General features: G+C 39.6%; 1 protein-coding gene across 11 annotated transcripts in view; it reads right to left on the bottom strand.

Annotated features, from left to right (window-relative positions):
- The window catches only part of ankrd44 (ankyrin repeat domain 44), a 152,243-nt gene that overhangs the window by 51,907 nt on the left and 72,688 nt on the right, over window positions 1-27,648 (bottom strand). For 5 of the 11 annotated variants that reach the window (XM_033023720.1, XM_033023722.1, XM_033023713.1 and 2 more), the window contains 11 exons: window positions 25,716-25,858; window positions 25,396-25,503; window positions 24,350-24,562; window positions 23,548-23,626; window positions 16,666-16,780; window positions 15,730-15,812; window positions 14,906-15,023; window positions 14,015-14,083; window positions 13,457-13,597; window positions 12,909-12,992; window positions 9,839-9,950 (listed from right to left, as the gene is read on the bottom strand). In XM_033023720.1, the coding sequence (XP_032879611.1) occupies window positions 9,839-9,950; window positions 12,909-12,992; window positions 13,457-13,597; window positions 14,015-14,083; window positions 14,906-15,023; window positions 15,730-15,812; window positions 16,666-16,780; window positions 23,548-23,626; window positions 24,350-24,562; window positions 25,396-25,503; window positions 25,716-25,858 (1,265 nt within the window). The remainder of the gene's footprint in view (window positions 1-9,838; window positions 9,951-12,908; window positions 12,993-13,456; window positions 13,598-14,014; window positions 14,084-14,905; window positions 15,024-15,729; window positions 15,813-16,665; window positions 16,781-23,547; window positions 23,627-24,349; window positions 24,563-25,395; window positions 25,504-25,715; window positions 25,859-27,648) is intronic. The other 6 variants (XM_033023714.1, XM_033023715.1, XM_033023717.1 and 3 more) reach the window with 6 other exon arrangements.

Below are 27,648 nucleotides of genomic sequence, written 5' to 3'. Positions count from 1 at the left end.
ATCCGAAATTCCAAATAACGAAAAGCTCCGAATAGCGGACATTTTTTCGGTCCTTGAAGAAAGGTCCTTGAAGACGTTCACCGAGGGCGGCCCGCAGAGGTGACAGCGGAACCTCCGGTCGGTCCTCGAAGAAAGGGGAACTAAATCCCCATTCATAAAAGAGAAGGTGAGGGTATATTGCGCGGGAGGGTTAATAATTGACAATCTGCTGCTGCCTGCCCGCTGAGTTAAAAAGTTCCCACGGTAGACTCACGATACACAGTGTATTGTGAGTCTTGCGTGGGAACTTTTTAACTCAGCGGGCAGGCAGCAGCAGATTGTCGCTCCCTTCAGTTTCACCCCACCTACACCCCTCTGCTTCCCGGCCATGTGTGTGACCCCTTCCCTCCCCTCTCCAGCTCCCCGCCCATTGCACCGGCGCGGGGGCTTTGCACTGTCTTCACGTCGGCGATGCCAGCAGGTCAGTGCCAGTCACCGGAGACGTCAGGACCAACGGGACACCGACCCCCAGGCCCACTGCAAGCACGGAGATCCCAGAGACCCACAGCCAGCAGCAGCCCAGCCCCATTCCAACTCCAGAGGAAAACTGCAAACTGGCCGGAGACGTCAGGACCACCAGAAGCCGCTCCCCGATGGGCCGCTACGGCGACAAGTGGCAGTTCGCCCACAGCCCGAGCTGCGCCCCCTCATCGGGACACCGACCCCCAGGCCCACTGCAAGCACGGAGATCCCAGATCAGCAACTCCAGCCCAGCCCCGCTCCAACTCCAGAGGAACACGCAGAAGCAGAATGGTGTGCAAGGTACGTCTTGTTCTTGAGGTGGCGCAGCTCGGGCTGTGGGCGAACTGCCACTTGTCGGCGTAGCGGCCCATCGGGGAGCGGATTCCTCTGTAGTTGGAGGGGGAGGGGGGTATTGTGCTGTTTAATCGCCCCCTGCTATCCCAGGGACAGGGAGACACAGCGGCTTTTGAGAATGGTGGGCAATCACTTCCAAAGTTCTGCCCACACAGTCAGTACACCTCTCCTACACTTGTCTCCCGCACTAAGATCATCTCGCAGAGAATGATCCCAGCCTAACCCTCCCTATTCTCTCCTATTCTGCAAGAAAAAACTACATTGAAGACTCAAACTCGCGATCGAGTAACTGCCGGGATCGAGGCGCAAACTCGCGACCTTGCGGATATGAGCCGAGCACTCTACCACTGAGCCAGCCGTTAAAATCTACGCTAAAAATCTTCCATTCCGAAAGCCGAAAAATTCCAAATTACGAAAAGTGTCTGGTCCCAAGGCTTTCGGATAAAAGGTTGTGCACCTGTAATAATCTGCCTTCTTGTTTTTGCCACCAAAGTGGATAACCTCATATTTATCCACATTATATTGCATCTGCCATGCATCTGGCCACTCACTCAACCTATCCTAGTCACCCTGCATTCTCATAGCATCCTCTTCACGGTTCACACTGCCACCCAGCTTTGTGTCATCTGCAAATTAGCTAATGTTACTTTTAATTCCTTCATCTAAATCATTAATATGTATTGTAAATAGCTTTGGTCCCAGTACCGAGCCTTGCGGCACCCCACTAGTCACTGCCTGCCATTCTGAAAGGGACCTGTTAATTCCTACTCTTTGTTTCCTGTCTGCCAACCAATTTTCTATCCATGTCAAACACCCTACGCCCAATACCATGTGCTCTAATTTTGCCCACTAATCTCCTGTGTGGGACCTTATCAAAGACTTTCTGAAAGTCCAGATACACTACATCCACTGGCTCTCCCTTAACCATTTTAATTGTTATATCCTCAAAAAATTCCAGAAGATTAGTCAAGCAATATTTACCCTTCATAAATCCATGCTGCCTTGGACCGATCCTGTTACTGCTATCCAAATGTGCCGCTATTACATCTTTAATAAATGACTCCAGCACCTTCCCCAACACCGATGTCAGGCTAAGTGGTCTATCATTCCCTGCTTTCTCTCTCCCTCTTTTCTTAAAAAGTGGGATGGCATTAGCTATCCTCCAATCCACAGGAACTGATCCAGAATCTATAGAACATTGGAAAATGATCACCAATGCGTCCACGATTTGCAGAGCCACCTCCTTGAGTACCCTGGGATGCAGACCATCAGGCCCTGGGGATTTATCAGCCTTCAGTACCATCAGTCTACCCAACACCATTTCCTGACTAATGTGAATTTTCTTCAGTTCCTCCCTCACCCTAGATCCTCTGTCCCCTAGTACTTCTGGAAGATTGGTTCTGTCTTCACTAAGGACGACACAAAGTATCTGTTCAACTCGTCTGCCATTTCCTGTTCCCCATAATAAATTCACCTGTTTCTGTCTTCAAGGGAACCACATTTGTCTTAACTAATATTTTCCTCTTCACATAACTTCACATTCTTCCTCTTTGGAATGAAATGATCCTGCATCTTCTGGATTATTTTTGCACAAATTCCTGCCATTGCTGTTCCACTGTCATCCCTGCTAGGGTCCCTTTCCAGTCAACTTTGGCCAGCTCCTCGCTCATGCCTCCATAGTCCCCTTTGTTCAACTGCAATACTGACACCTGATTTTACCTTCTCCCTCTCAAATTGCAGATGAAAACTTATCATATTATGGTCACTATCTCCTAATGGTTCCTTGAGTTCCCTTATCAAATCCAGTTCATTGCACATGAATCGTTCATGAAGAAGAATGATTAAAGGTTTATTGTCACAACTTTTACACATGCAATGGGAACTTGTCAAAATGAAGAGAAGCAAATTTACATATGGCAACAAAATTTTCACAACATGAATGAGTGACAAATTGCTCAGAGTACTTGGTTTTCATTGCAACCTTTAAAATTTTAACTATAAACCAGGTACTCAAATTGGTTGGATGGACTCAGTGGTATCTTTTATTAATACAATTCAAATTCTTGACTATTCATTCTCTTTATATAAAAGCTTGTGGTGGATAATAGAATGGAGAACCAAACATCTAAGTTTGACATAAATTTACGGATGAAATCAGAAAATTTCAAAATGTGAATGGATTAAATGAATAGACCTGACCAAAAAAGGTGAATACTGGCAAGTTAGTAATCAACTAATTTGAATGTAATTGCCATATATGGTGCACAGCACGACACAGATGGGGGTGAAATACTTAAACTGTCAAGCACTTGGATTATCAAAATGTTTATGGAAAGATCCAAAGCAAAATGAGTGATGGAATGATGGGCCTTATATCAAAACAATTAAAACGCAAGGGATTAGAAACCCTGATTAAAAACCACACCTGCAGTACAACTTGGAATCCCAAGAACATCACATTAGGGAAGAAATATTGGCCATAAAAGAAATGCTGTGTAGATTTACCAGAATTATACTCTTGCATATAACATAAGATTAAAAATATATGGTTATATTCTGTGGAGCTGAAGAAATTATTTATCAGATTTTTCAATCATAAGAGAATCTTGTAAAATAATTGGGAACATATATAGAAATAGACTATTTTATCTCTCAAGCCACTTCTGGCATTCAATGAAATATTTTGAGATTCAACTCAATATATATTGGTTTTTCTCAATAACATTCAGTATGTCAATCCTGATTTTAAAATTCAAGTGACCTAGCATCAAATGCCAATTGCAGATAGGATTTCAGTGTTGCAGCCGTCGTAAAATTCAAAATCTAGCTGTTGGTTGGTGTCATAGTCAAAGAAATAGTCACACCATAGAAACAGGCTCTTCGGCCCAGCTTGCCCATGACTACCCAGCTGCCGCATCTACACTAGTCCAACCTCCCCACGTTTAGCCCATATCCCTCTAAACCTTTCCTATCCATGTACCTTTTAAATGCTGTTATATGGTGGAGACAGTCTATTTCAGTGTCATGTTCATAAGTTCTTAATAAACTGGAGCAGAATTAGGCCATTCTGCCTGTCAAGTCTGTTCCGCCATTCAATCATGGCTGATTTATCTTTCCCTTTTAACCTCATTCTCCTGCCTTCCGTAACCTTTGACACCCGTACTAATCAAGAACATATCAATCTCCGCTTTAAAAATACACAACGACTTGGCCTCCACAGCTGCCTGTGGCAATGAATTCCACAGATTCACCACCCTCTTGCTAAATAAATTCAAAAGCCAGCTGTTGGATTGGAGGAGTCAGTGTATTTCAGTTTCAGAACAGCAGTGGGAGAATTCAAAAACTAGCCCTTGGATTGGTCGAGTCAGTGTATTTCAGTATCGGAGCAGTAGCAAGATTTCAAAAGGCAGCTGTTGCATTGGTTTTGTATTTCAGTGTTGAAGCAGCAGTGGGAGATTTCAAAAGGCAGCCATTGCATTGGTTGAGTAAGTGGCCAATAAATTGACTAATTGAGCAGCCAAGATGTAGCAGAATGGCCTATTGGGAGCTGCTGGGGTGGTTGTGTGAGGTGAAGTACTGCGTGGAGGGTATGCGTGAGGCGAAGTGCTGCGTGGAGGGTATGCGTGAGGCTTGAGCACTGTGTGGAAAGTAAGTGTGAGCCTTTTGTTCAAGAGATATCGGCGAAGAGGCTGAGCAAAGGGTATCAGCAGGTAAAGGTACAGATTTTTGTTTCTTGTGTGAGATTGTTGCTTTTTTTCCCTTAGTTTTAGTGCAGTTGAGATGGCAGGTGGAATGTTGCAACTGCAGAATGTGAGAAGTCTGGGAAACTGCTAGTGTCCCTGATGACTACATCTGTGGAAATTGTGTGCAGGTGCAGCTCCTTACAGACTTAATTGGGTAATGGGAGCTTCATAGATGTGAGTTACAGTGAGGTGGTCACACAAAGGGCGAAGGAAGAGAGTAGTGGGTGCCCATGAGGAAAGGGAGTAGGCAGACAGTGCAGGTGATCCCTGGAGCATTCCCCTTCAATGAAAGTTTGCCTTTTTGATACTGTTGGGAGGGATGATCCAACAGCGGTAAGCAGCAATAGCAGACAGGTCTGTGACACAGCAGGAGAGGATAGTGGTGGCAGAGTCACAGTGGTAGGAGACTTGTTAGTTAGGGAGGTAAACAGAACATTTGTTGCAGCAATTGTGACTCCAAAATGGTGTGTTGCCTCCCTGATGCCAGGGTCGAGGGGGTCTCAAAACAGCTGCATGCAGCTATCAAGGGGGGAGGATTTGAACCTAGAAGTCGTTATGCATGTTGGCACAAATGACATGCCTAGGAAAGGGATAGGACCTTTAAAATAAATATTGGGAGTTATGCAAAATGTTGAAAAGCAGAACCATCTAGTGTAGTGATCTCCATTTTACCCCTGGTGCTAATGTGCTCATGCGGGTAGGAACAGGGTGTTAGCAGAAGAATGTGTGGCTGAGGAGTGGTGCAGGGGCAGGGATTCAGCCTTTTGGACCATTGGAATCTCTTCTGGGGCAGAGATGACCTGTACAAAAAGGGATAGGTTGCACCTGAATTGGAGGGGAACCAAACAAGTTTGTTGGCTTTGCTTGGATGGGTTTCAACCAGATTGGCAGGGGGTGGGGGGCAGAATCCAATGCAGAACTGAGGCAGGTGAGAGGTTGGAATTTAGTATAGGTGATGAAAGTTCAGTGGCCAAGATAGGCAGGAACATGGCAGGGTGTAAGGAAGGACTGTTGGATTAAATTGCATTTATTTTAATGCGAGAGGCTTGACATGTAAGGTGGATGAAGCCAGGGTGTGGATGCTACTGGGACATTATAGCTGCTACAGAAACCTGGCAAACAGAGGGACAGGATTGGCGGCTTAATGTTAAAGGGTACAGATGCTAGAGGCTACATAGAGGTCAGGGTAAAAGATGAGGGGGTATTGCTTTATTGATTAAGGAAAATGTCACAGCAGTGGTCTGAGATGACATTATTGATGGCTCGTCCAGTGACGGTATATGGATGGAGCTGAGAAGTAACAAGGAGTTGATCACCTTTTGGGTGTGTACTATGAGCTCTCCAAAAGTCAAGAAGAATTGGAAGAAAAAATATGCCAGGAGATTGCAGGCAGCTGCAAAACTAACAGAGGTGTCATAGTAAGGGGTTTTAACTTGCCTCATATAGACTGGGACTGCCATAGTGCCAATATCTTGGATAGAATGGAATTTGTCAAATGTGCTCAAAGGTTCCTTCAGGCAAAATGTAGAGGACTCTACAAGGAGGAGGTCAAAGCTTGATTTACTCTTAAGAAATTTGGAAGGGAAAAATGGGACAGTTAAGAGATGTCTTTAGGACAGTCTGTATTACAGTTGGAGGTGCTGGACGTCCCAAGGTATATGAAGGTAGCTAAATCTCCTGGTCTGATCAGATATATCAGAGGATACTGTGGGAAGATAGAGAAGAAATTGTATGAGCGGGGCTGAGATACATGAATCATCGTTGGAATGGGTGCGATGCCAGTAGACTAGAGGGTGGCTAATGTTGTGACTCTGTTTATGAAGGGCTGCAAGGAAAAGCTTGACAACTGTAGAACCAGTGAGCCTAACAGCTGTGGTAGGCATGTTTTTGGAGAGTATTCTGAGGGATAAGATATATGTGCCACACATTTGGATAGATAAGGATGATTAAGGATAGTCGGCATGGTTTTGTACATGGGAGATTTTGTCTTACAAATGAGTTTATTGAAGTGAAAAAAAAGTTGACGAGCACAAAGCTGTACACGTTGTCTATTTGGATTTCAGCATAGCATTTGATAAGGCTCCATTATGGTAGGCTGTTCTGGAAGGTTAGATCGCAAGGGATCTGGGAAGAGCTTGCCGACTGGATAGAGAAATGGCTGTGTGGAAGGAAACAGAAGGGATGGTGCAATTTTTTTTTTCCGACTGGAGGCCTGTGACAAGGGGTTCATCAGGAATTGGTGCTAGGCCCATCGCTGTTTGTAGTTTATATCAATGATTTGGATGAAAATGTACAAGGCATAATTAATGTTTGCAGATGACACTAATCTGGATGGTACTGTGGATAGCAAAAATGGCTATTAAAAATGACAGCAGCATCTTGATCAGCTGAGCAAATGGGCTGAGTCGTGGTTAATGGAGTTTAATGCAGATAAGGGCAAGGCGTTGCATTTTGGGGAATCAAACTGGGCAGGTCTTCACAGTGTATGGCAGGGCCCTGTGGAGTATTGTCGAGTAGAGGGATCTAGGAGTGCAGGTACATAGTTCCCTGAAAGTGGCATCACAATGCGATCATGGGGTGGTCAAGCAGGCTTTTGGCAGATTGGTCTTTATCAGTCGGAGTATTGAGTACCGAAGTTGGGATGTTATGTTAGTTGTACAACATGTTGGTGCAGCAGCATTTGGAGTACTGTATGCAGTTTTGCTCACCCTGCAAAAAGGGAGGACGTTGTTAAGCTAGAAAAAGTGCAGAGAAGATTGAGGATGTTGCCAGGATTTGAGAGCCTGATAGAGAAGTTGATAGACAAAAATGCTGGAGTAACTCAGCGGGATAAACAGCATCTCTGTAGAGAAAGAATGGCCTGAAGAAGGGTCTTGACCCGAAACGTCACTCATTCCTTCTCTCCAGAGATGCTGCCTGTGCTATTCCAGCATTTTGTGTCAATCTTCGGTTTAAACCAGCATCTGCAGTTCCTTCCTACACATTTTATATACCTTTTCTTTATTTGCTTTTGTATCCAGCAATGGTGTTGCTGGAAGTGGTTATGCAAAGAGGTTGGCAGGCTAGGAGTTTATTCCTTGGAGTGCAGGAGGCTGAGGGGTGATCGCATAAAGATGTATAAGATAATGAGAGGAATTGACAGGGTGACTGCGTTGAGTCTTTTACCCAGAATAGGGGAATCAAGAACCAGAGGACATGGGTTTAAGGTGAGATTTAATAAGAACACGAGGGGTGACTTTTTCCACACAGAGGAAGGTGGGTATATGGAACAAGCTGTCAGAGGAGATAATTGAGGCAGGTACTATAACAACATTCAAAATATATTTGGACAGTACATGGATAGGAAAGGTTTAGATCAATGTGTGCCAAACGGGGGCATGTGGAACTTGCGTGGACAGGGCACCTTGGTCAGCATGGCTAAGTTGAGCCAAAGGATTGTTTCAGTGCTGCATGTTTCTCTATGTTTCAGCATACACAGAGGAATGTTTCTGAAATTCTTGATTTTAGTCCTTGTGTGTCTATATTCTTCTGGATTTGATAGGGCCATTTTTAGGTTAGAGCGGTAGGAGGTTAAAAGGAGGTGACAACATACGGTGGAATCTCAATAGTGTTAAACTCCTTTGTGGCTTGTGTAACAAAAACGTGGAGGAACTAGAAAAGGATGAGCTGCTTCAAAGGTTAAAGGATTCTATACTAACAGTTGCTGCAGAATTTTGAACATCCAGCCTTTTCGATCCAAGTGCCTTCTTTAACAACATTTACTCCTCTCCTCCAACCATCAACCCTTCAAATCTGCTCTGGGACAGGTGATCCACCTGGACAGAACCTGTGGTGTACCTGGCAGAAAAATCTCAGGCAGCCTCACGCTGCTCAAGGATACCATCGTCTTTGTGTAGCAGAGGAGTGGACAACTTTGACTAGAAGGAAGCTTTCAACAGGATATTGCGCACATACATAATAGATATACGGAAATGGATGCAACTGCTCTACATAGATATCTTTAGTGCAGTCTAAAACAACAGGTGGGAAACTGATAGCTTTCCACACCTGGTTTACCATTCTCACATGTCTTGTTTGTTTTAACAAATTCCTTTGCTGAATCCATCAGGAAGGATGAGAGCATAACAGGGGTGATGTTACCAGGCAGCAGGCACACTCGAATCAAAACCATACATGAACAATGTCACCATCTTTTTTGCTCGGATCCATTGGCAAACTCCCCTGTTTATCTGATGCAATGCCTCAGTGCTAAAACTCCAACAAGCATGGCTGACAATAAAAGGTCCCTCCCGCTCAGACCCTTCCTGTACCGGCAGAATCTGAAGACTGTTGCACGCTGCCTTTGGGATGGTTGTTATGACGAGGAGACTGTTGCCCATCTCTTCAGAGTATGCATTTGCAAAGAAGGTCTGGAGAAGAATGTGAGGGTCCTTGTCACAGTTCATTCCTAGCAGCTGAGTAACAGGACTCTCTGATTTACAGGCTATTCCAGAGACATGGATTTCAATATCAAGTGATGCTGGAAGACCATCTACACTGAGAAAGACGCTCTTTGATTTGACAGAAACCTGTTGGTCTCTCAGCATAGTGTCTGTCACGGAATGGTACTGACTACCCCATTCCAGACTACAGGAATAAGTGCTGAAGGTCACACAAAAGCTTGGTGCAGTCAATATAAAGGCTCTGTGGGAGAGGACCACTGTCTAGGATCCTTCTGTTGCTGGACATTGAGGGCACGAGTCCAGTGGGGATACCTCTCAAACAAGGGAAGGGGTATCACCCCCAGGGGGGGAGGCACATGTGGCAAGGGGGTATTGTTTAAAGACAGGTGAGAACACTAAGTATGACACTGAATCTATAGATGTGAAGTTTTTGCATTTTTATTTTGTATATATTGTTTTTATGCTGAATAGGTTTTTTTTTGGAAAAGTCAATTTTAGACCATTTCACCTCATTTCTTTGTGAGCCAAATTATAATTCCAAATTGCTATTGTTTCACTTGAAGTTAGATGATAGTTTTGTAGCTATTTGAAAGATAATTAAGGTGCTTTAAAAGAAACAGTGCAATACATCTGAACATCTGAATTGAGGAAATCGCACAATAGCAAGTGTGTTATTTATAGAAGTGGCACACTTTGTGGCATTGTGACAGATTATTAATGATTGTAATTTAATTTAGTGATCTTTCATTTATTTTTCTAATTGAAGAAGCAACATCAAATAAAAATAACATTGCTTACCAGCTCCAGGCATTGTTTATGGCCATATGCAGCAGCATAATGGACAGCATTATAACCCTGCTTGTCTCGAATTGTTGGATTAGCATCATTGTGAAGCAAATACTGTAAACAACTGTAATATAATTGACAAAAGACAACAATTAATTAGCATTGCAACTTTCAGTTTTTCCTCCCTCGCCTCCTCTGTCCCCACCACACAGCACAAAAATAGTCATGGTAAGTCTAATTACTATATCCACATGGCACACACATTCAACTTATATAACAGAGTAACCTTCATTTATAAGAAAATAAATTATAAGAGTATAAAAACAATATTGTTAGTGCTAGCAGTGGTTTCAAAAGTATATGAAGTTCTCAATTTTCCATTGCGACCAGCCTGCAACAGTGCAGATATTTTCTTTTGAAATAAAAGTCTACTTCTGTGGCAAAACCTGAACTCCATTTAAAAAAAAAAAAAAATCACCCATCTATCAGTATTAAACAATCTGCTGCAGGAATTTAGCGGGTCGACTGAGTAAACATGAAGGGTCCAGGCACAAAACATCAACGATCCATTTTCCTTCATCGATGCGGCCTGACCTACTAAAATCCTTCAGCAGCTTGGTTTTTCCTCCAGCATCTGTATTCCCTGCAATCAGCATTAAGACAAGGGTATAACCCAAGTCTTGAAATGACCTGTTCTTGCAGTTGTGCACTGAAAACCGAAAAGCTGGGAGCAAGGAGAAAGCAAGAGCAAGTGAGCAGAGAGGGGGCAAGCGAGCGGGGAGAGGGAAAAGGAAACAATAAACTTTAATATACTACCATGGTAAAATTATATTGTTTGGCCCATGTTACTTATTAATGTTGATTCGGTTTGTCTTCTTGCGTATGACGTGCACAGCCTAAAGTTGTACGACAACTTGTTCTATTTGATCTTATTTGATTGTGCACGCTGGGTTGATTGCATTCGTCGAAACAGGGCGGACCACGTGAAGGTTGCAATCTCCCACCCCATTCGGTTTGTAAAAGAGCAACATTGCCGTGCATATACAACAAATTGGCATAGGTATGACATTCATTTTATAAAATATTGTATATGCACGGCTCTTTTACAAACCGAATCAACATTAATAGGTAACATGGGCCAACAATATAATTTAACTCATAATCTTTTTAAAATATAGGTGTTCAGATCACAAAGCAATAGAAAAGATAAATCATAATTAAGATGCCATTAAAAAAATGTAGTATATCATATGCAAATCTCTACTTAGCAAAGTTTGCCCCTAGAGCAGGTTGTCGAATGATTCAGCGTCCTTGTATTATATCTGCAGTTGATCCCTGTTATATGTCATCCCACTGTATGTTGTATCACACTTCCAACTAAGGACAGTTTCAATATACATTATTGCTCCATTACATTGCTGAAGATCATGCATCGTGTCTACGCATCAATACTGATTCAGACAAATCTCCGGCGACCTGCTGCGACTATGATGGGTGCCCGCAAGTCGCCAAAAAAATTGCGTAAGTGGGACATGCCCTAGGCTGCCCATGGTTGGTTCTATAAATACAAGAATAGATATTCTTTAAAGCATGTGAAAACTCTGGGTAAGGCTGCCAGTACCAATGTGGAGACGTTTCTCGATAAACGTAAGAGTATGGAATAGAATACTTTATTGTCATCTGTGACAAGGCACAGTGAAAATCTTTGCTTGCATTCCCAAGGTATGCAAATGGTCAGCACATACTGCACTAACAAAGCTACAAATTACCCCCGCCGGCTCCTCCTTTGTGCTTCCACCCCCCCTCTCTCTGCGGTCCCCCCACACCGGGTCTTCCCCCTCCCAATATTAATGGTGGCTAAGATTAGTTTTCAATATTGATGAAACTGGCCTATGTTAGAAATGCATGCCTATTTCCATGAGAGAAAAGTGCTCTCAGTTTTAAAGCCTCATAATCCACAAAGATTTTCACCCCCAACCTTTCTCAAACCCCTGCACCCATCTTCCAAGATTCAATTCCACCCCTATCCACCACCTGGTTCCATCTGCCCATTACTTACACCTAACTAGGTTTCCCATACTCTCCCATAGCTGGTTTTATCTGCTCATCCTCCTCCCTTATCAGGTTCTATTATTACCTTATTAGAAACAAGGAACTGCAGATGCTAGTTTACAAAAAAAATACAAAGTGCTGGAGTATCTCAGTCAGGTGGCATTCTGTTCTCCAGAGATGTTGCCTGATCTGCTGAGTTACTCCAGCACTTTGTGTCATTTTTTTCCATTATTACCCTCCTTACTTATCAGATTCCAGCATCTGCAACTTCTTTTGTGTTTCCACTTATCACTTTCCAGCCTATCTCTACCTCCACCTCACCTATCTGGTACCGTGCGCCTTTTATTTTGCTCTTCTTATCTGTCTCTATTAATTATCTATCAGTTCATCTCCCAATTCATCCCTTCCACTCCCCCTTCTGGTTCCATCAATCCATCATCTCGATTCTCACATGGTTCCACTTAGTAACTGCCAGCATCTGCCACACCTCACCCTCTTACCTCTTTATATTGGCTATCATCCCTTTCTGCAGACCTAATGCAGGGTCTCAACCCAAAATGTCAACCACACTTGCTGCCTGAACCACTGAGTTTTAGTTTGAGAGATACAGCGTGGAAACAGGCTCTATGGCCCACCGAGTCCATGCCAACCAGTGATCACCCATACACGGGTTCTATCCTACACATTAGGGACAATTTTACAGAAGCCAATTAACTTACAAACCTGCACATCTTTGGAATGTGGGAGGAAACAAAAGCACCCAGAGAAAACTCATGCGGTCACAGAAAGAACATACAAATTCTGTACAGCCCAACCCATAGTCAGGATCGAACCCGAGACTCAGGCGCTGTAAGGCAGCAGCTCTTCTGCTGTGCTGCGATTTCCGATTGCATTATTTTAGCCCACGGCGGTTTAAAAAAGAAAAAACACATTGCAATGTCAGCAAAATATCCTGTGGCAGATGCCTCTCCTCCCAAAATTTTGGAACAACCAGCCCCACAACTATTCTTTCAGGAAATGTTCAACTTACAATGAAGCCTCTTTCTCTTTTGTTTCATTGGTATCATCAAGTTCTTCAGCATTTTCATCTAAATTTTCCAAGATATTTATTTTTCTTGGTGATAGAATCAAAACATTAGTGAGATTTAGCATGTTTTTATCAGTGAATGATTTCAAAATGAAAGCTATAGTTAGGCTGTAGGTCATGTGATATTGCCCATCAATAGAAAAACATTTGAAAGGATTTCTGAGATATTTTTAAATTAGCATACCTTCCCCTTCCACTACAATTATTCATTAATACAAACCAACCAAATAACCAGACAATATATCGGAATCAAATTTAGCAAATTAAATTCCAACTAATTTTGTGAATTTAAAATACTTGAAGCTACTTCGGTACTGAAGGTACAAGGGCATTTCTAGCCACAAATGAACTAACAATATTAAAGTAATTTAAAACATACAGTACACCATCATGAAATACATAATCGGAAAAATGTTTAGCCAAGGAGTGATTAGCTATAGAATGAGGATGTAGCTTATAATTCCATATTACACAAATACAAATGCCCTTACTTTCTGTCCTTATCCGATGCTGCTGCATAGTGCAAAGCAGTGCAACCTCGTTCATCCATTTCATTAATATTAGCCCCCTTTGATACTAACATCATGATAGATTGGTAATTACAATTCGCAGCTGCATAGTGCAGGGGAGTCCTGTAAAATAACATTATATTAATAATATTTTTAAAATCCAATTCTTATCACATCCGAATCAGCAAGCATATTAGTTTATTAGTTTAATAAAGTATAATTCATTCATTCATTATGAATTGAAACTGTTTGTATATTGTAACTGTTTAAAAGTTTCAGAACGTCAAACATTTAATTTCTATATCCAAACTTATTTACCACTAAATTCCTGCTGACAAATTACCAATAAAGCAGTATGCAATAGATTCTTGATATTGAAAAAAGCCAATTTATAATACAAGGCTACTAAATTGATAAGAAAACAAGTACATTTGTGTCTACCTTCAAGTACATTTAAATTATTGGCATGAAGAACAATAATGCTGGTTACTGTGTGCAATCCATAGGATTTATTCTATAAATTAAGATCAGGTTACGCACCTCCCACATTTGTCCTTGCTGTTGAAATTTGCTCCACCACTTAGTAACAGTTTTATACAATCAACATTTCTGTGTGATGAAAAATATATTGCATGTTAAAGTGAAACAATATATCAGCAATTACAATTACCTCTCTCATAAGTCAAACGGACAGGTTAAAATACAAAATAAACACATCTCTGGAGTGATGACTGTAATTATGCTGAGAATGATGCAACTTTGGGATTTTCACCAATGCATTAAGTTGAAAAAACCCAAAATTCTGTCAGTGCTTCAGCAGTTCTCCACTGGCCACACTGTTTATAATGTTTGTCACTATAATCTAGGAAAATCCACTGAATTAACAAGATATATAGGGATTTAGAATTTAATCCTACTGCAAAATACACCAAAAATGTTATTGTTTGGTTTTGTGATATGCAAGGGAAATTTATGCCAATATGAGCCAGAATTACTGTTGAAGCAATCTTCTGGACCCAAAGTATTTAAATCTTTAAATTATACTTCAATCCTAAATACATTTCAAGTTACTATGAATCTTATTAAATAAATAAATGTATTTATATTCCAAAAGCAACCTTAATTCATATACCTGTGTTCTGTAAAAAGTATATAGAATATAAACTAATTATGTTTTTCCCTTTCTATTTTGTTGGCTTTGAGAAGTCTGAAGTATGAGTCGTTACTCAGCAAGCCTGAAGACAGTAGATTCCAGGAAGCTCCTAAAGCTGACATCTGCCAGAAATCCCAATGGTAGTGAAGACCACACCAGAGGAATTACTTGATCTTTGGAGCTGGTGATGAATGCTGTCAGTTTGCCACTGGCATTACATTCAAATTTGGACTAAATAATACTTGAACAACTAAAGCTTGCTTAAAAAATGAACTCACCCTCCTGCAGCTGCAGCATGAAGACAAGTCCTTCCAAAATTATCAGGTGTGTCTACTTCAAAGCCTGCAGACAGCACGTGCTCATTACAAAATGATGACACTATGCTATATTTTTGTCCTAATTGACCGCAAAAAATTATTGTAAAGAGAAATTAGTTAGTATAAGAATCATTTCACAAATTGCCAAGAAGTGCTTTACTTAGAAACTGTTCAATAGGCTAATATGTCCGTACAAAATAATGAGTTACTATGAGAAATAGAAGAGTAAAGTAGAATTTTTTGTTAGTACTATTAATTTCTACTCAATTCTATTTACATAGATGTAAATACAAATATTTTTGAAGCAAGAAAACATCATTTTTATCCTGTAAGAAGTAACAAATGTAAAAACAAAATGTTGAGCTATTTTGAGTTTTCTGAATACAATTGGATGGAACAGCTGTCAACATGATCATTTTTACACCAGGAATAACAGATTAATAAATTGTTGTTTGAAAATATAAAGTTTTAAATTAACAAGGAGTTTCATTCAAATGTTGTTTTACAGAATTGTGAGGAAACTTACAATTATAACAATGAGTATTTAGCACTGTCAACCTTTGCCAAGAAAAACAAGTCAACCCATTGATATCTAAACAATTCAGGATACTGCAGCTGTTGAAATATAACCACTCAGGAAAGCCTTATGCTGTGCTAAATTATATTTTTTTAATGAGTAGGAGAGAACTGAAGAGCACAGGAAGTTATTGAGCAATTGGCCAAAAGGCACAAACTACAATGGTTCAGGGAACTAAGTGATTCAATATTATTGTTAATATACTTGCCTGAGGACAGTAACTTCCTGCAGCAATTTGCATGTGCATTTAATGCAGCCAAGTGCAAAGGAAACATACCATGAATGCCACGTCTAAAAAAAAATCATAACATATGACAAGTTTTTGACTCCAATTTATATTACTACACAAATACATTTGCTAAATTCACACGATAAAATTGCAATTTTCAAAGAAATCTATATAATTGAGCAATAACATTTTCTGAAGCAAAACATTAAATGTTCAAAATCATTATACTTAAGATAAAAGTAAATGTATACTTTCCATATTCATTAATAATAGAAACTATTCAAATATGTTACTATCTTTCAGCCAAATTTTGTGAGTGAAAAAATTATTCAATATTTAGTCACTACCCACCCAATCATCTCATTAAACGTGGAAGATTGCTAAAGAAAATATTGTATCGTTATATCAAAGCAAAATACAGCAAATTAAAGATATCTGAAATAAAAACAGAAAATGCAAATCATGCAGCGTCCGCAGAGAAACTGCTAATGTTTTAGGTTAATGATCTGTCATCAGAAAAAGACTGAAGCAGAAAAAAGACTAGCTGGGATGTGGTGATTGTAAAGGGAGCAAACTAAAATTGATTATTTAATGACAAAGGGCATGCAAATCTCCTTCAGCAACTACCTACAATGCAAATCCATTGAACTCACTTCTGATATAGTGAACAAATCAGATAGTACAAAATAACCAGACAATAAATTTCAAATATCAAACAAATTTGAAATATTTGGTAATGCTGTGAACACAGAAAACAGTGCCAATCTTTTAAATTGAGATTACAGCAGATCTATATGGCAAGCTAACAAATACTAAAGAAACAATAGCTTTCAGTTTCTTTGAAGAAATTGCTTTTTGAAAGAAATGAAATATAGTCAGATTTGTGCAAAACATGCTCCTTCTTTGGAAACTTACTGTGCCATTTCAGCGCCACTGGTTATCAAGGTATTAATAAGAAGTTCATGTCCATATCTAGCCGCCACATGCAATGGTGTATTGCCATCTTTATCAACACAGTCGATTTCGCTACCTTGAAGAAAATCGTTATACACCATTTTAAAAGATGGCTTAATTACAGATTCCATTTAAAAAATATTTTTACACCATATCTTGAGGAAGATTGAACAAGTATGAACGTTTCCATGTAGTAATGATTACTAGTCTACATTTCCCATCTCATCTGCCGTTTGCCCACTTCTAGGCATTGTTCTCGCAAACATAATCCTCATTGGACTTTACAATTCTAGATTAATTAGAATTGATACACTGTAAAGTATCAACTCCTATTCAAGATTCAAGATTCAAGAAGTTTATTGCCATGTCAACAAGTTGATAGGAATGTGTCTTGGTTCGCTCTCAGACAGATACAATACAGTACAATACAACCATCACATACACCACAATAAATAATACAGACAATACCGTACGAAGGACAATATATACAGGAAGGACAGCACCCAGCAGCGTCATGTTAAGCGTAAGTGCAAGTGCAAAAGAAAGTGCAAAGTGATTAATGCAAATTCAAATATCTGATGGCTTGGAGGTAGGTGCTGTCTCTGAAGCGAGATGTTTTACTTTTAATGCTTCTATATCTCCTTCCTGATGGGAGGAGATTAAAGAGGTAATGTGCCGGGTGAAAGTGGTCTGCTATGATTTTTTTGGCCCTTCTGGTGAGTCTTGTTGAGTAAAGTGATGTCACTGAGGGAAGTCTGCTGCAACCGATGATCTTAGAAGCTCGGCGTACTATTCTCTCCAGCCGAATCTTATCCTGCGAGGTTGTGTGACCATACCAGACAAGCATGGAGAATGTGAGTATGCTTTCTATGGTAGACCTATAGAAGTGGGTCATGGCTGGTCGACTGACCCTGAATTTTATGAGCTGCCGCAGGAAGTAGAGTCGCTGGTGGCACTTACTGATTATGAGACTGGTGTTGAGCTCCCATGATAGGGATTGATGTATGGTGGTCCCGAGGAACTTAAAGGAGGTGACCCTCTCAACCACCTCTCCATTGATGAAGAGAGGGAGGAGGGGGGTGGCCTTATTTCTGAAATCAACAACCAGCTCCTTAGTTTTTGAGATGTTAAGTATGAGGTTGTTGTTCTCACACCTCCTATAGCCCTGAACATACCAAACCATTGATTTTTCTTCCAATGCATCAACTTAAAGTCTTTATTCTTTTTTCCAAATTCCTTCAAAATCTTTCTTTTCTAGCAGGCATCTTTTAAAAAAAATTCTTGCATTATATCCCACCACAATGCCAATAAATGCCGACCTTGCCAAAATAACTCCAGTCTCAATGAATGACTGCATAATAAAAATCTGGCTGTCACTGGTGCACCTACATTCAGCATAACCTAGATTCACAATTTGTTCAATTCTCAAAGGGTTTAAGCTTCTTCCTTCAATGTTTTTAGCAGCCTAACCTAATCTTTTCTCCATTCTTCTACTCGCCTTTTAACATTGAAACCAAAAATGCGGGAGAAACTTATAAGTCAGACAGCATTTGTAAAAGGAAAAGCAATCAATATTTCAAGTTTGTGGCCTTTCTTCCTCCAAATTCTGCAGCTTTTTTGGATTTAGCCTTTTTAATTTCTAGTTTCAATTCCTTGGACATTACTATGACAACCACAGTAATTAAGATAAACAGGTTATTTATTTTCAAGCCTCTGGTCTCTTTATTCCAAAGCTGTTCTGAGCAACAAATATTATACCTCTCTTTTCTATTCCAAAAAAAACCTCCATTCACCAACTCCTATGCAGCATAATTGATAAACAATTCAACTTGTACTTCATGTTCCAGTCATGATCCTAACTTGAAGATGATGAATTTATGATGATTATTAAGCAGACCTTCTAAAACAAATGACAATTAATATCATGTCATTGCAATTGACTAGCAATAAATCAGTCAAAAGTTAATATTGGTGATGAACGTTTCATTCCAATACATTCTAATTTTGCATTATTTTAAAAACACCACGTTAAACTACAGGAAGAGAAAATAATAATAATAATTGGGTGCATATCACCCAATTTTCTTATTATCCCCTGGTCCAAGAGGAATCTTGAAGGTGCCATCATAATATCAACAATTCATGAAGCTTTCCAAGCCTTTGAATTTAATATAAAACTTTAAGAGATGGCATTCACATTTTCCTACTTGTTTGGGTCGTCATATCAAAGATACCCTGGCCTATTGCCGCAATGCAGACTGTAGATGTTACACTGATGTGCAGAACTGTTTATGATCAACATTTTGCCAAAGAAGTGTAAACTTGTTATTTAATAACCAGGGATGCTTTCAGATATTTATGGGTAAAAAACATGAATCGCATAATAGACAACTACTTCATATAAAAAAAAACACTTTATGATGTAGTTTTAAATACATTAATTCATGTAAAAAAAATTATATGCAATAGTTTACTTTCCTTATGCAGCCAACTATTTGTCATTGTATTGTTAGAATGTGGATAAATGACAATTTACTGAATTGATCTTTTACGTATCAGTTTATGCATACAAATACAAATTATATCTTAGATTGGCATCTAGTTTTCATAATCACTTGATTGGTTACATTGTATTTCAAAATTCACTTATTTTGGATTTTTAGATTATTAGATCTAGCCAATATAGTCAGAATTTACCAGTTATTGTTACCTTCCAAGCTATAAATAAAATAAAATTGGCAACTTATGGATTTATACAGGAGAAAGTAAACTATTTTCATTTACTTAAATTGTTTTATGCTTTAAATAATAAATTGCAACATGCTAACAATGAACTACAAGTTACTGGCCTAGAATTTCCAGCTCACTGTTGACCTCTGTGTAGAGTACAAACCTAACTTCTCCAGATCCATCAGTGTTACTTCCTGCCTGAAACCACCCTATCCCTTATCAATAAGATTCTGCAATGCAATCAGCCCTTGCATGTTGTATACTATCTCAAAGGCAGGAGGTGGGAGTTGGAAAAGTAGTTCAATGTTCAAAGCCATAGCCAAGAAAAGGATTGTGGAGAATTCCCAGCAAATTTGGGGTATCTATACATGAACACGAAGTGTTGGTAGTTCTGTGGAGAACTCCAAGCATTTAATTGTAAACAGTAGGACTTAAAGTTTACTTCAAAAACAGCAATGAAGCTACAATGGAAATAAGCTTAGATCTTGTTTAAAGTGCTTAGAATTTGAAAACTTTTTATGGAATTACCATGAACTGAATACAAGGAACATCTACATACCACTCAACTGAAACCACAACATGGTCATGTATGTCACAGGGAGATACATTTATTAATATGAATTCATTATAATCCAAAATATTAAAACATAAATCAACATGTGCTTTTGAAAATTATCTTTGGAACCCTGAAGAATAGCATTCCCAATAATCACTGAGATGTGGTTGAAAGACAGATTGGCAGCGCACTATCCCTTGGTATAGAGTTTTCAGACAAGACTGAGGGAGGAGTAAACGCGAGCAGGCATTTCATTACTTCAGTATTGCGGGAAGATACCTTAGAAGGCTTCGCAAATGTAGCTATACGAGTATAAATTAGAAACAAAAGAGTATTTTCACTTGCTACTCGTATATGTCAAATCTCCCAACAGCATAGATGAAGGATCACGACCGGAAACACCAACGTCAAGAAGATCCTTTGTGAAGGTGAACACTTTGAAAGCATCCATCAACAGGATAAAGAGGGACAGATACATAGGCAGCTATCAGAGAGATGCAATCAAAATGAAGTCATTATACAGGGAAGTTTCCACTTCCCAAATGTTAACTGGAACTGTCTTAGCATTAAAGCCTCAGAGGAAGCGGAATCTTTGAGGCAGGAGATCTTTTGACAAAGTAAGTAAATTATTTTACCTTGGGAAATTTACTGCTCAAGGGAAGGGATAATGGCCATAATTCTACATATTTCAAAGTGGTTAGAGAAAAGGATAGGAATGGACCAGGAACTATAGTCTGAAATTGAAGGGTCAAATTTCTTTAACATAGGGGGGAGTAGATTAAGAGTATCTAATTCAATGGCAAGCATTCAAAGCAGAAATAGTAAGAGTTTGCTAAGATGTTCCTATAAGGGTGAAAGACAGGCAAAACAAGTGTAGGGAACCTTAGATGCCGATGGATATTGAAGGATGGGGAGAGAGGAAAAAAAGAAGAAATTGACAGGTAAGGAACTAATGAAGGCCTTCAAGACTCTAGGGAGAGGCTTGGTAAAGGAAATTGAAAAAGGCTAAGAGGGATCGTGAAATATCACTGGCCGATGGGGTCACGGTCAGTCAGACGGCATTCTACAAGTATATTAAAAGCAAACGAATAACTGGAAAAAAATCATAAGGAACAGCATCATGGGTAATCTGTGGGTGGAGTCTGAAGGTATAGATGTGGTCCTCAATGAATACTTTTTGTTGGTACTCATAAAGGAAATAAACTGTGTTGGAGAAATTATTGAAGGGTCAGATGAAAGTCGAGAAATATTGGTCGAGAAGAGATTGCTGGGACTCTGCCTGAGATTTTTAAATCTTTGCTAAACAAGCCAGACACCAGATGACTAGAGGACTGCACACAAGGGATCTCTTTTCAAGAAAGGCAGCAGGAAAAAGTCTGGTAACTATAGACCTGTAAGTGTAACATCACTGGAGGGGATGATACTGGAAAAAATCCCTAAGGAGAGTATGAATGATCACTATGAAAAGCAGAGACTAATCAGAGACAGCCAACGTTTTGTCAAAGTCACATCGCTGTCTGACAATTTAATTGAATTCTTTGAAAAGGTAATAAAATGTATTGATGAGGACAGGGCAGTAGATACAATTTAATTGAACTTTATAAGGCCTTTGACAAGATACCACATGGAAGACTGGTTCAAAACTTTAGGTCCCATAGTATCGAAGGCAAGTCGTCAAAATGGATCCAAAACTGGCTTCACAATTTACGGCAGCACAATGGCGCCGCGGTAGAATTGCTGCCTCACAGCACCAGAGACCTATGCTCGATCCTGACTATGGGTGCTGTCTGTACAGAGCTTGTACTTTCTCTCTGGGACACTGTGGGTTTTCTCCGAATGCTCTGATTTCCTCCCATACTCGAAAGACGTACTAGTTTGTAGGTATATTGGCTTCCGTAAAAATGTGACTTGTCCCTAGTGTGTAGGATACTGCTACTGTACTGGTTGATTGCTGGTCAGCATGGACTTAGTGAGCTGAAGGGCCTGTCTGTATCTCTACAGTCTAATTAGGAGATGGGCACTGGGATCCTTGTTGTTTGTAATGAACATGAAAGATCTGGATATGGATATGAGAGGCATAATTCGTAAGTTTGCAGATGGCACGAAGACTGGAGCAGTTGTTGATAGTGTGCAAGATATTCTTCACCTGCAGAAATGGATCAATGCATTGAAGTGAGCAGAAAAATGGCCAATGGAGTTTCATCCAGTCAAGTGTGGTGAGGCATTTTGGGAGAACGGATGAGGCTAGAACATACACCATGAATGGGAGGGTCGTCGTGGGTATTATTAAGGAACACAGGGACCTTTCAGTACGAGTCAACAGATCGTTGAAGATGGCAACACAGGTAGATAATGTGGTTAGGAAGGCATATGAGCTACTGGCCCTCATCAGTCATGCAATTGAATATAGACGAAGGGAGGCTATGTCCTAGCCTTATTTAAACTTCAGCTAGAGTTCTGCATGCAGTTCCAGTCACCACAGGTACAGGAAGGATATGATAACACGAGAGAAGGTATAGAGGAGATTCACCAGGATCTTTTTTGAGATGGAGTAGTTAAGTTATGAGGAGAAAAACTAGACAGAAGAAGTTAAGAGGGGACATGATTGAGGTATATAAAATTATGAGGGATTTTGGTAGGGAAAAAAATGCAGGTAACCTTTTCCCATTTCAGGAATTGATAAAACAAGAGGTCTTAGGTTTAAGGTAAGGGAGGGGGAGATTTGGTAAGCAGAAATATAAAAACATTGCCACATTTCTGGTGAAAGTACTCTCATGATGCAGTTAAAGAAAGAACACGAAGGTTTAGACCAGAAATCTAACAAAAGAATCAGGACCCATTTCAAAGTCAGAATTGTCAGTGATTTGCACTTTGTTCATGTTCCGCTGGATGTCAAGGGCCACAAGTATGGAAGCGGCCCTAGCAGGTTGCTGCAATGCAGACTGTAGACGGTACACACTGCAGCAGGGGATACTTAGTTTGTAAATGGAATGCCAATCAAGCAGACAGATATGTCCTGAATAATAATACTCATTCAGCATAAATAAAGCTGTACTCATCCTGACAACTGAATTTATTTGCACTGAAGACACGAGGAACTGCAGATGCATCTGAGGATCTGAGCAAAAAAAAAAAATTGCTGGAAGAACTCAGCATCTGTGGAGGCAAAGAGATGGTCAATGCTTCATGTCAATAACCTGCATCAGGACTGAGGGTACGGTGGGAAGATGCTGCTTGACACGCTGAGTTCTTCCAACAGTTTGCTTTTATATCTTTGCACTGTTGACTGTGTCTAGTAGATGAAAGATTCCCATCTTTCTGTTTTAAGGTTGCCACCCAGTTACAGTTCCTTTGTGTTTGTAAATTAAAGCACCATTTTTTTCCATTTTCAACAATTGAAAGTATGAACAGTTTCCATATTCAAATTGGATTTTAGTAAGAGCAGAGTACATAGTTTCCATATTCAAATCTGAATTGCAGCCTTGGGAAAATAATCATGCAAAAACAGCTTTTAAAATCTTTAAATAAATTCTCGTCAAATAATTATTTCAACTTACCATTTTGAATGAGCGTTTGTGATCGTGTAAATCGGCCATGGATAGCAGTCATGTGCAGTGGATTCTTGCCGTCTTTACTCTAAAAATGTTTTTCAAATTGTGATAGTCACTTGACTATTATCTTGGATTACATAAATCAAACCATAAACCTTCACAAAACAGTCACATCTGTTTACTTTTCTTTAATGGAAGTATTATTCAAAACAGAAAGTGTGCAGCTGAAGCTAGGGAACTAACCACAATTCCTTAAGTGACCTTGCTTAGCCACAACATTTGCTTCTTCTTTAGAAGCTACAAATTCAGGTTGGCAGATCACTATTTGTCTTACAAGATGTTAGCTTTTTCACAGTCCAAAGAGAACATTACATGCACTGCCTGCAAATATGTGGAGGCAGTTTCTTCGCTGGCCTTCAAGATGGAATTAGGGGAATATATGACGAGGAAAATCTTTCAAGGCCACGAGGGACAAAGTGTTGGAACTAGCAAATGGTTCAGGTAGATAGCCGACTCAGACAAGATGGGCCAAATATCCTCTTTTTAGGCTGCAAACATTTAACAATTCTCCAATCCTGATGTTTAGGGGTGAAGAATGAAGCAAAAGAGCTTCCATATTGACCGACAGTCTGTTGATCAGACCACAGCAACTGGAGAACCTCTATTGGTACTAATGCAAATAGATGAAAGGATGTACTTATTTTTTTAAAGATACAAATGTTGCAATTAAAAGAAAAATATGTGGATTATCATTTACCGTTCATAAAATTTATTTTTTACAATTAAAAAAATGTAGGAAAAGTTGTACCTGGACATTGACATCGACTCCATTATTTACTAATAGTTCAAGACATGAAGCACCATGGGTTGAAGCAGCAGCAAAGTGCAGAGGAGTAAATCCCTTGTTGTTGGGCTGATTCACATTCGCACCATAATCAATAAGTTCATTGACAACCACATCTTGTCCATTGTAACATGCAATATGGAGTGCTGTATTGCCATAGGCATTCGGTTCATCAATCTGAAGAAATAAATTTTGTGCAATTCTAATACAGAAAACAAACTCATTTAGCATTAAATGTTTGAAACTGCTGATAACACAATCCTTCATCCTTATTTTTTGAATGTCAAACTGACATTAATATTATACAGAAAATAAAACTAAGATATTAAAACATGACACAGTCCAAAAGTAAACCATTTATACCTATTCTCCACTACAGCTGTTTCTTATACAGTATATCCCACATGAATCAGGGCTTGCAATCTCACATTTTAAATAAAGAGCATCTTTGAAAGCAAAACCTGGAAATTTATATGGAAAAACAGAAATTGTGTTTATTTCTTTTTTTGCCAAAAGTAATTCCATGTGATTTAATTTAATTCTGCATCTCAAATTTCTGGACAGTGATTTGAAATTCTGGAAGAACTAAACTTCCCATTACCCAAACAGCCTCAATTAAAATTTAGTTTTCTTCAAAAAACTTTTCACTCAGGAATAGTTCTTCATTATGTTCTATTGTAATACTTAATTTAAAACTTTTTAGAACTCCTACCCTTGCCACTTGTGTATTGTCAGCCACCTCAGCTCAAACATTATTAATTCTGGATTTGACTATTCCAATACATTCCTGATTAGCTGCCTTCATTCTAGTTACCAAAAATTGAGATCTTCTGTCGATATCCTAATTTGTAACAAGACACATTCTCCCCTAACCCTTATATCAGTTACCATTTAACACCTCTATCGTGATAATCTTCCCTACTTGTATAATCTTCTCCACCCCTAAAATCCTTCAAGATATTTGCACTCCTCTAATTCTGATTTAAACTTGAAACTACTGGCTCATGTACCTTGTGTGTGAGCTGGAATTTCTTTCCCAAACCTCTTTTCTTCCCAATTTCCCTTTGCGGTTTTAAGATTCTCCTGAAAGCTATTTGACCAAGCTTTTGATCATCTGCCTTAACATAGAGATTGGAATAATTATTTTGTTTGAATAACATTTTAGTGAACTGCAATAAGATGTTCTTCTGCATTAAGACCATTATATAAATGGATGTTGTGGTTGATATGTTGTTGCTATGCACCTGTTGGCCTCTTATCTATATGAGTACTTCAAGAAAAAAATATATACACTTTCGCTCTATTCGTCTTCCAAGCAAAGAACACTTACCTCCACAGCAAGATTGATCAGAAGTTTTACCACATTAATCTGTCCATTAGATGCAGCTGCATGCAATGGTGTATAGCCTTTCTTGTCCTTACAAGTAACTTCAGCTCCATGATTCAACAGCAAAGAAACTACTTCAACATGACCTATAGTACAAAATTTCACATTTTACACGGATTGTAATACATAACATTTTCATGTTGTTTTATGGAATGAATGCTCAACAACATTCACTGTATTCTTAACATCTATTTCAAGATTTACAGTGCCCTCCATAATGCTTGGGATAAAGACCAATCATTTATTTATTTGCCTCTGTACTCCACAATTTGAGGTTTGTAATAGAAAAAATCACATGTAGCTAAAGTGCACATTGTCAGATTTTAATAAAGGCCATTTTTATACATTTTGGTTTTACCATGTAGAAATTACAGCAGTGTTTATACATCGTCACGCCATTTCAGGGCACCATAATGTTTGGGACACAGCAATGTCATGTAAATGAAAGTAGTCATGTTTAGCATTTTGTAGTATATCCATTGCATACAATGGCTGCTTGAAGTCTGCGACTCATGGACATCACCAGTCTGCCAGACATCTTTAGCTTATGCTTCTATTGGGGGCTATTCCCCTTCAATTTTCTCTTCAGCATATAAAAAGCATGCTCAATTGGGTTCAGCTCATTAAGTTGCTACCGATTCTTAATACCAATATTCCATCAATCCTATTCCCCTGCTCTGTCCATATGGCTGTAAATTATTCCCTCTAGTCTGAGGCATTTATTGATTTTATCCCTCAAGGCAAGTAATTCCAAATCCTAACAATTCTAGATTCTAACAATCCTAACAATAGAATTATAAACAAAAAACATTTTTCTCTTATCCTCTTTGCAGCTTTTGTCCCAATTTTTTAAAACCCGTCTCCTTGGTGCAGAACAGTCCATTTACCACGTTTAAATATGTCATGATTATGTACACTGCCAGCAAACCTCCCCTTAACTTTCTTTGCTCCAAAAAAGAACAACCCAGCTTCTCTTGTTCATCCTTGAAGCTGACAATAGTCTCCCTTGTAACTCCTCTGTACAATTTCCATGACCTCAAGTACATGACCACAATCCTCTCGTTGTGAGCTACGCGATGCTTCATACAGATTCAACATAATATCCCTAAAGTTTTTGTACTCTACACCAAATCTCAAGATCCCATATGCATTACTAATCATCCTTGGACCATGCCCTGCCACTTTGTTTTATGCATATATACATCCAGACCATGTTCCTGCACATTCTTTTGAACTTTCATTTAGTCGATACAGTCTCTCCCAATTTTTCCACCAAAACTTAATCATTTCACATTACAATCACTCTGCAACTTACTAAGGGTTACATTCCGTAAACCTTTACGTGTCAGAATGTACACAAGGTGTGCACAGAGGCGTAGTAGTAGAGTTGCTGCCTAACAATACTGGAGACCTGGGCTCAAGCCTGACTACGAGTGCTACCTGTAATCACGTGGGTTTTCTCCGGGTGCTCCAGTTTCCTCCCACATTCCAAAGACATGCAGGATCGTAGGTTAATTAGCACCTGTAATATTGTCCCTAGTGTGTAGGATAGAACTAATGTACGAGTGATTGCTGGTCGCTGCAGACTCGGTGGGCCGAAGGGCCTGTTTCTATGCTGTATCTCGAAACCAAACTAAAAGGTCAGAATCACCTTAAAACTATGTAGAAACAAAGAACTGCAGATGCTGTTTAATACACAAAACGACACAAAGTGCTGGAGTAAATCAGCAGGTCAGGCAGCACCTCTGGAGATCATGGATATCCACGTTCTCCAGAGGTGCTGCCCGACCTGCTGAATTACTCCAGCACTTTGTGTTGTTTCACCTTAAACATCTGTGCTGATGGCTCAAGTCGGCACCAGCGAGCCCTTCTTCAC

Source organism: Amblyraja radiata, chromosome 7 (assembly GCF_010909765.2).
Source record: "Amblyraja radiata isolate CabotCenter1 chromosome 7, sAmbRad1.1.pri, whole genome shotgun sequence".
Taxonomy (NCBI): Eukaryota; Metazoa; Chordata; class Chondrichthyes; order Rajiformes; family Rajidae; genus Amblyraja; species Amblyraja radiata.
Note: the sequence above shows the minus strand (reverse complement) of the source record. Positions and strands in the feature narration are given on the sequence as shown.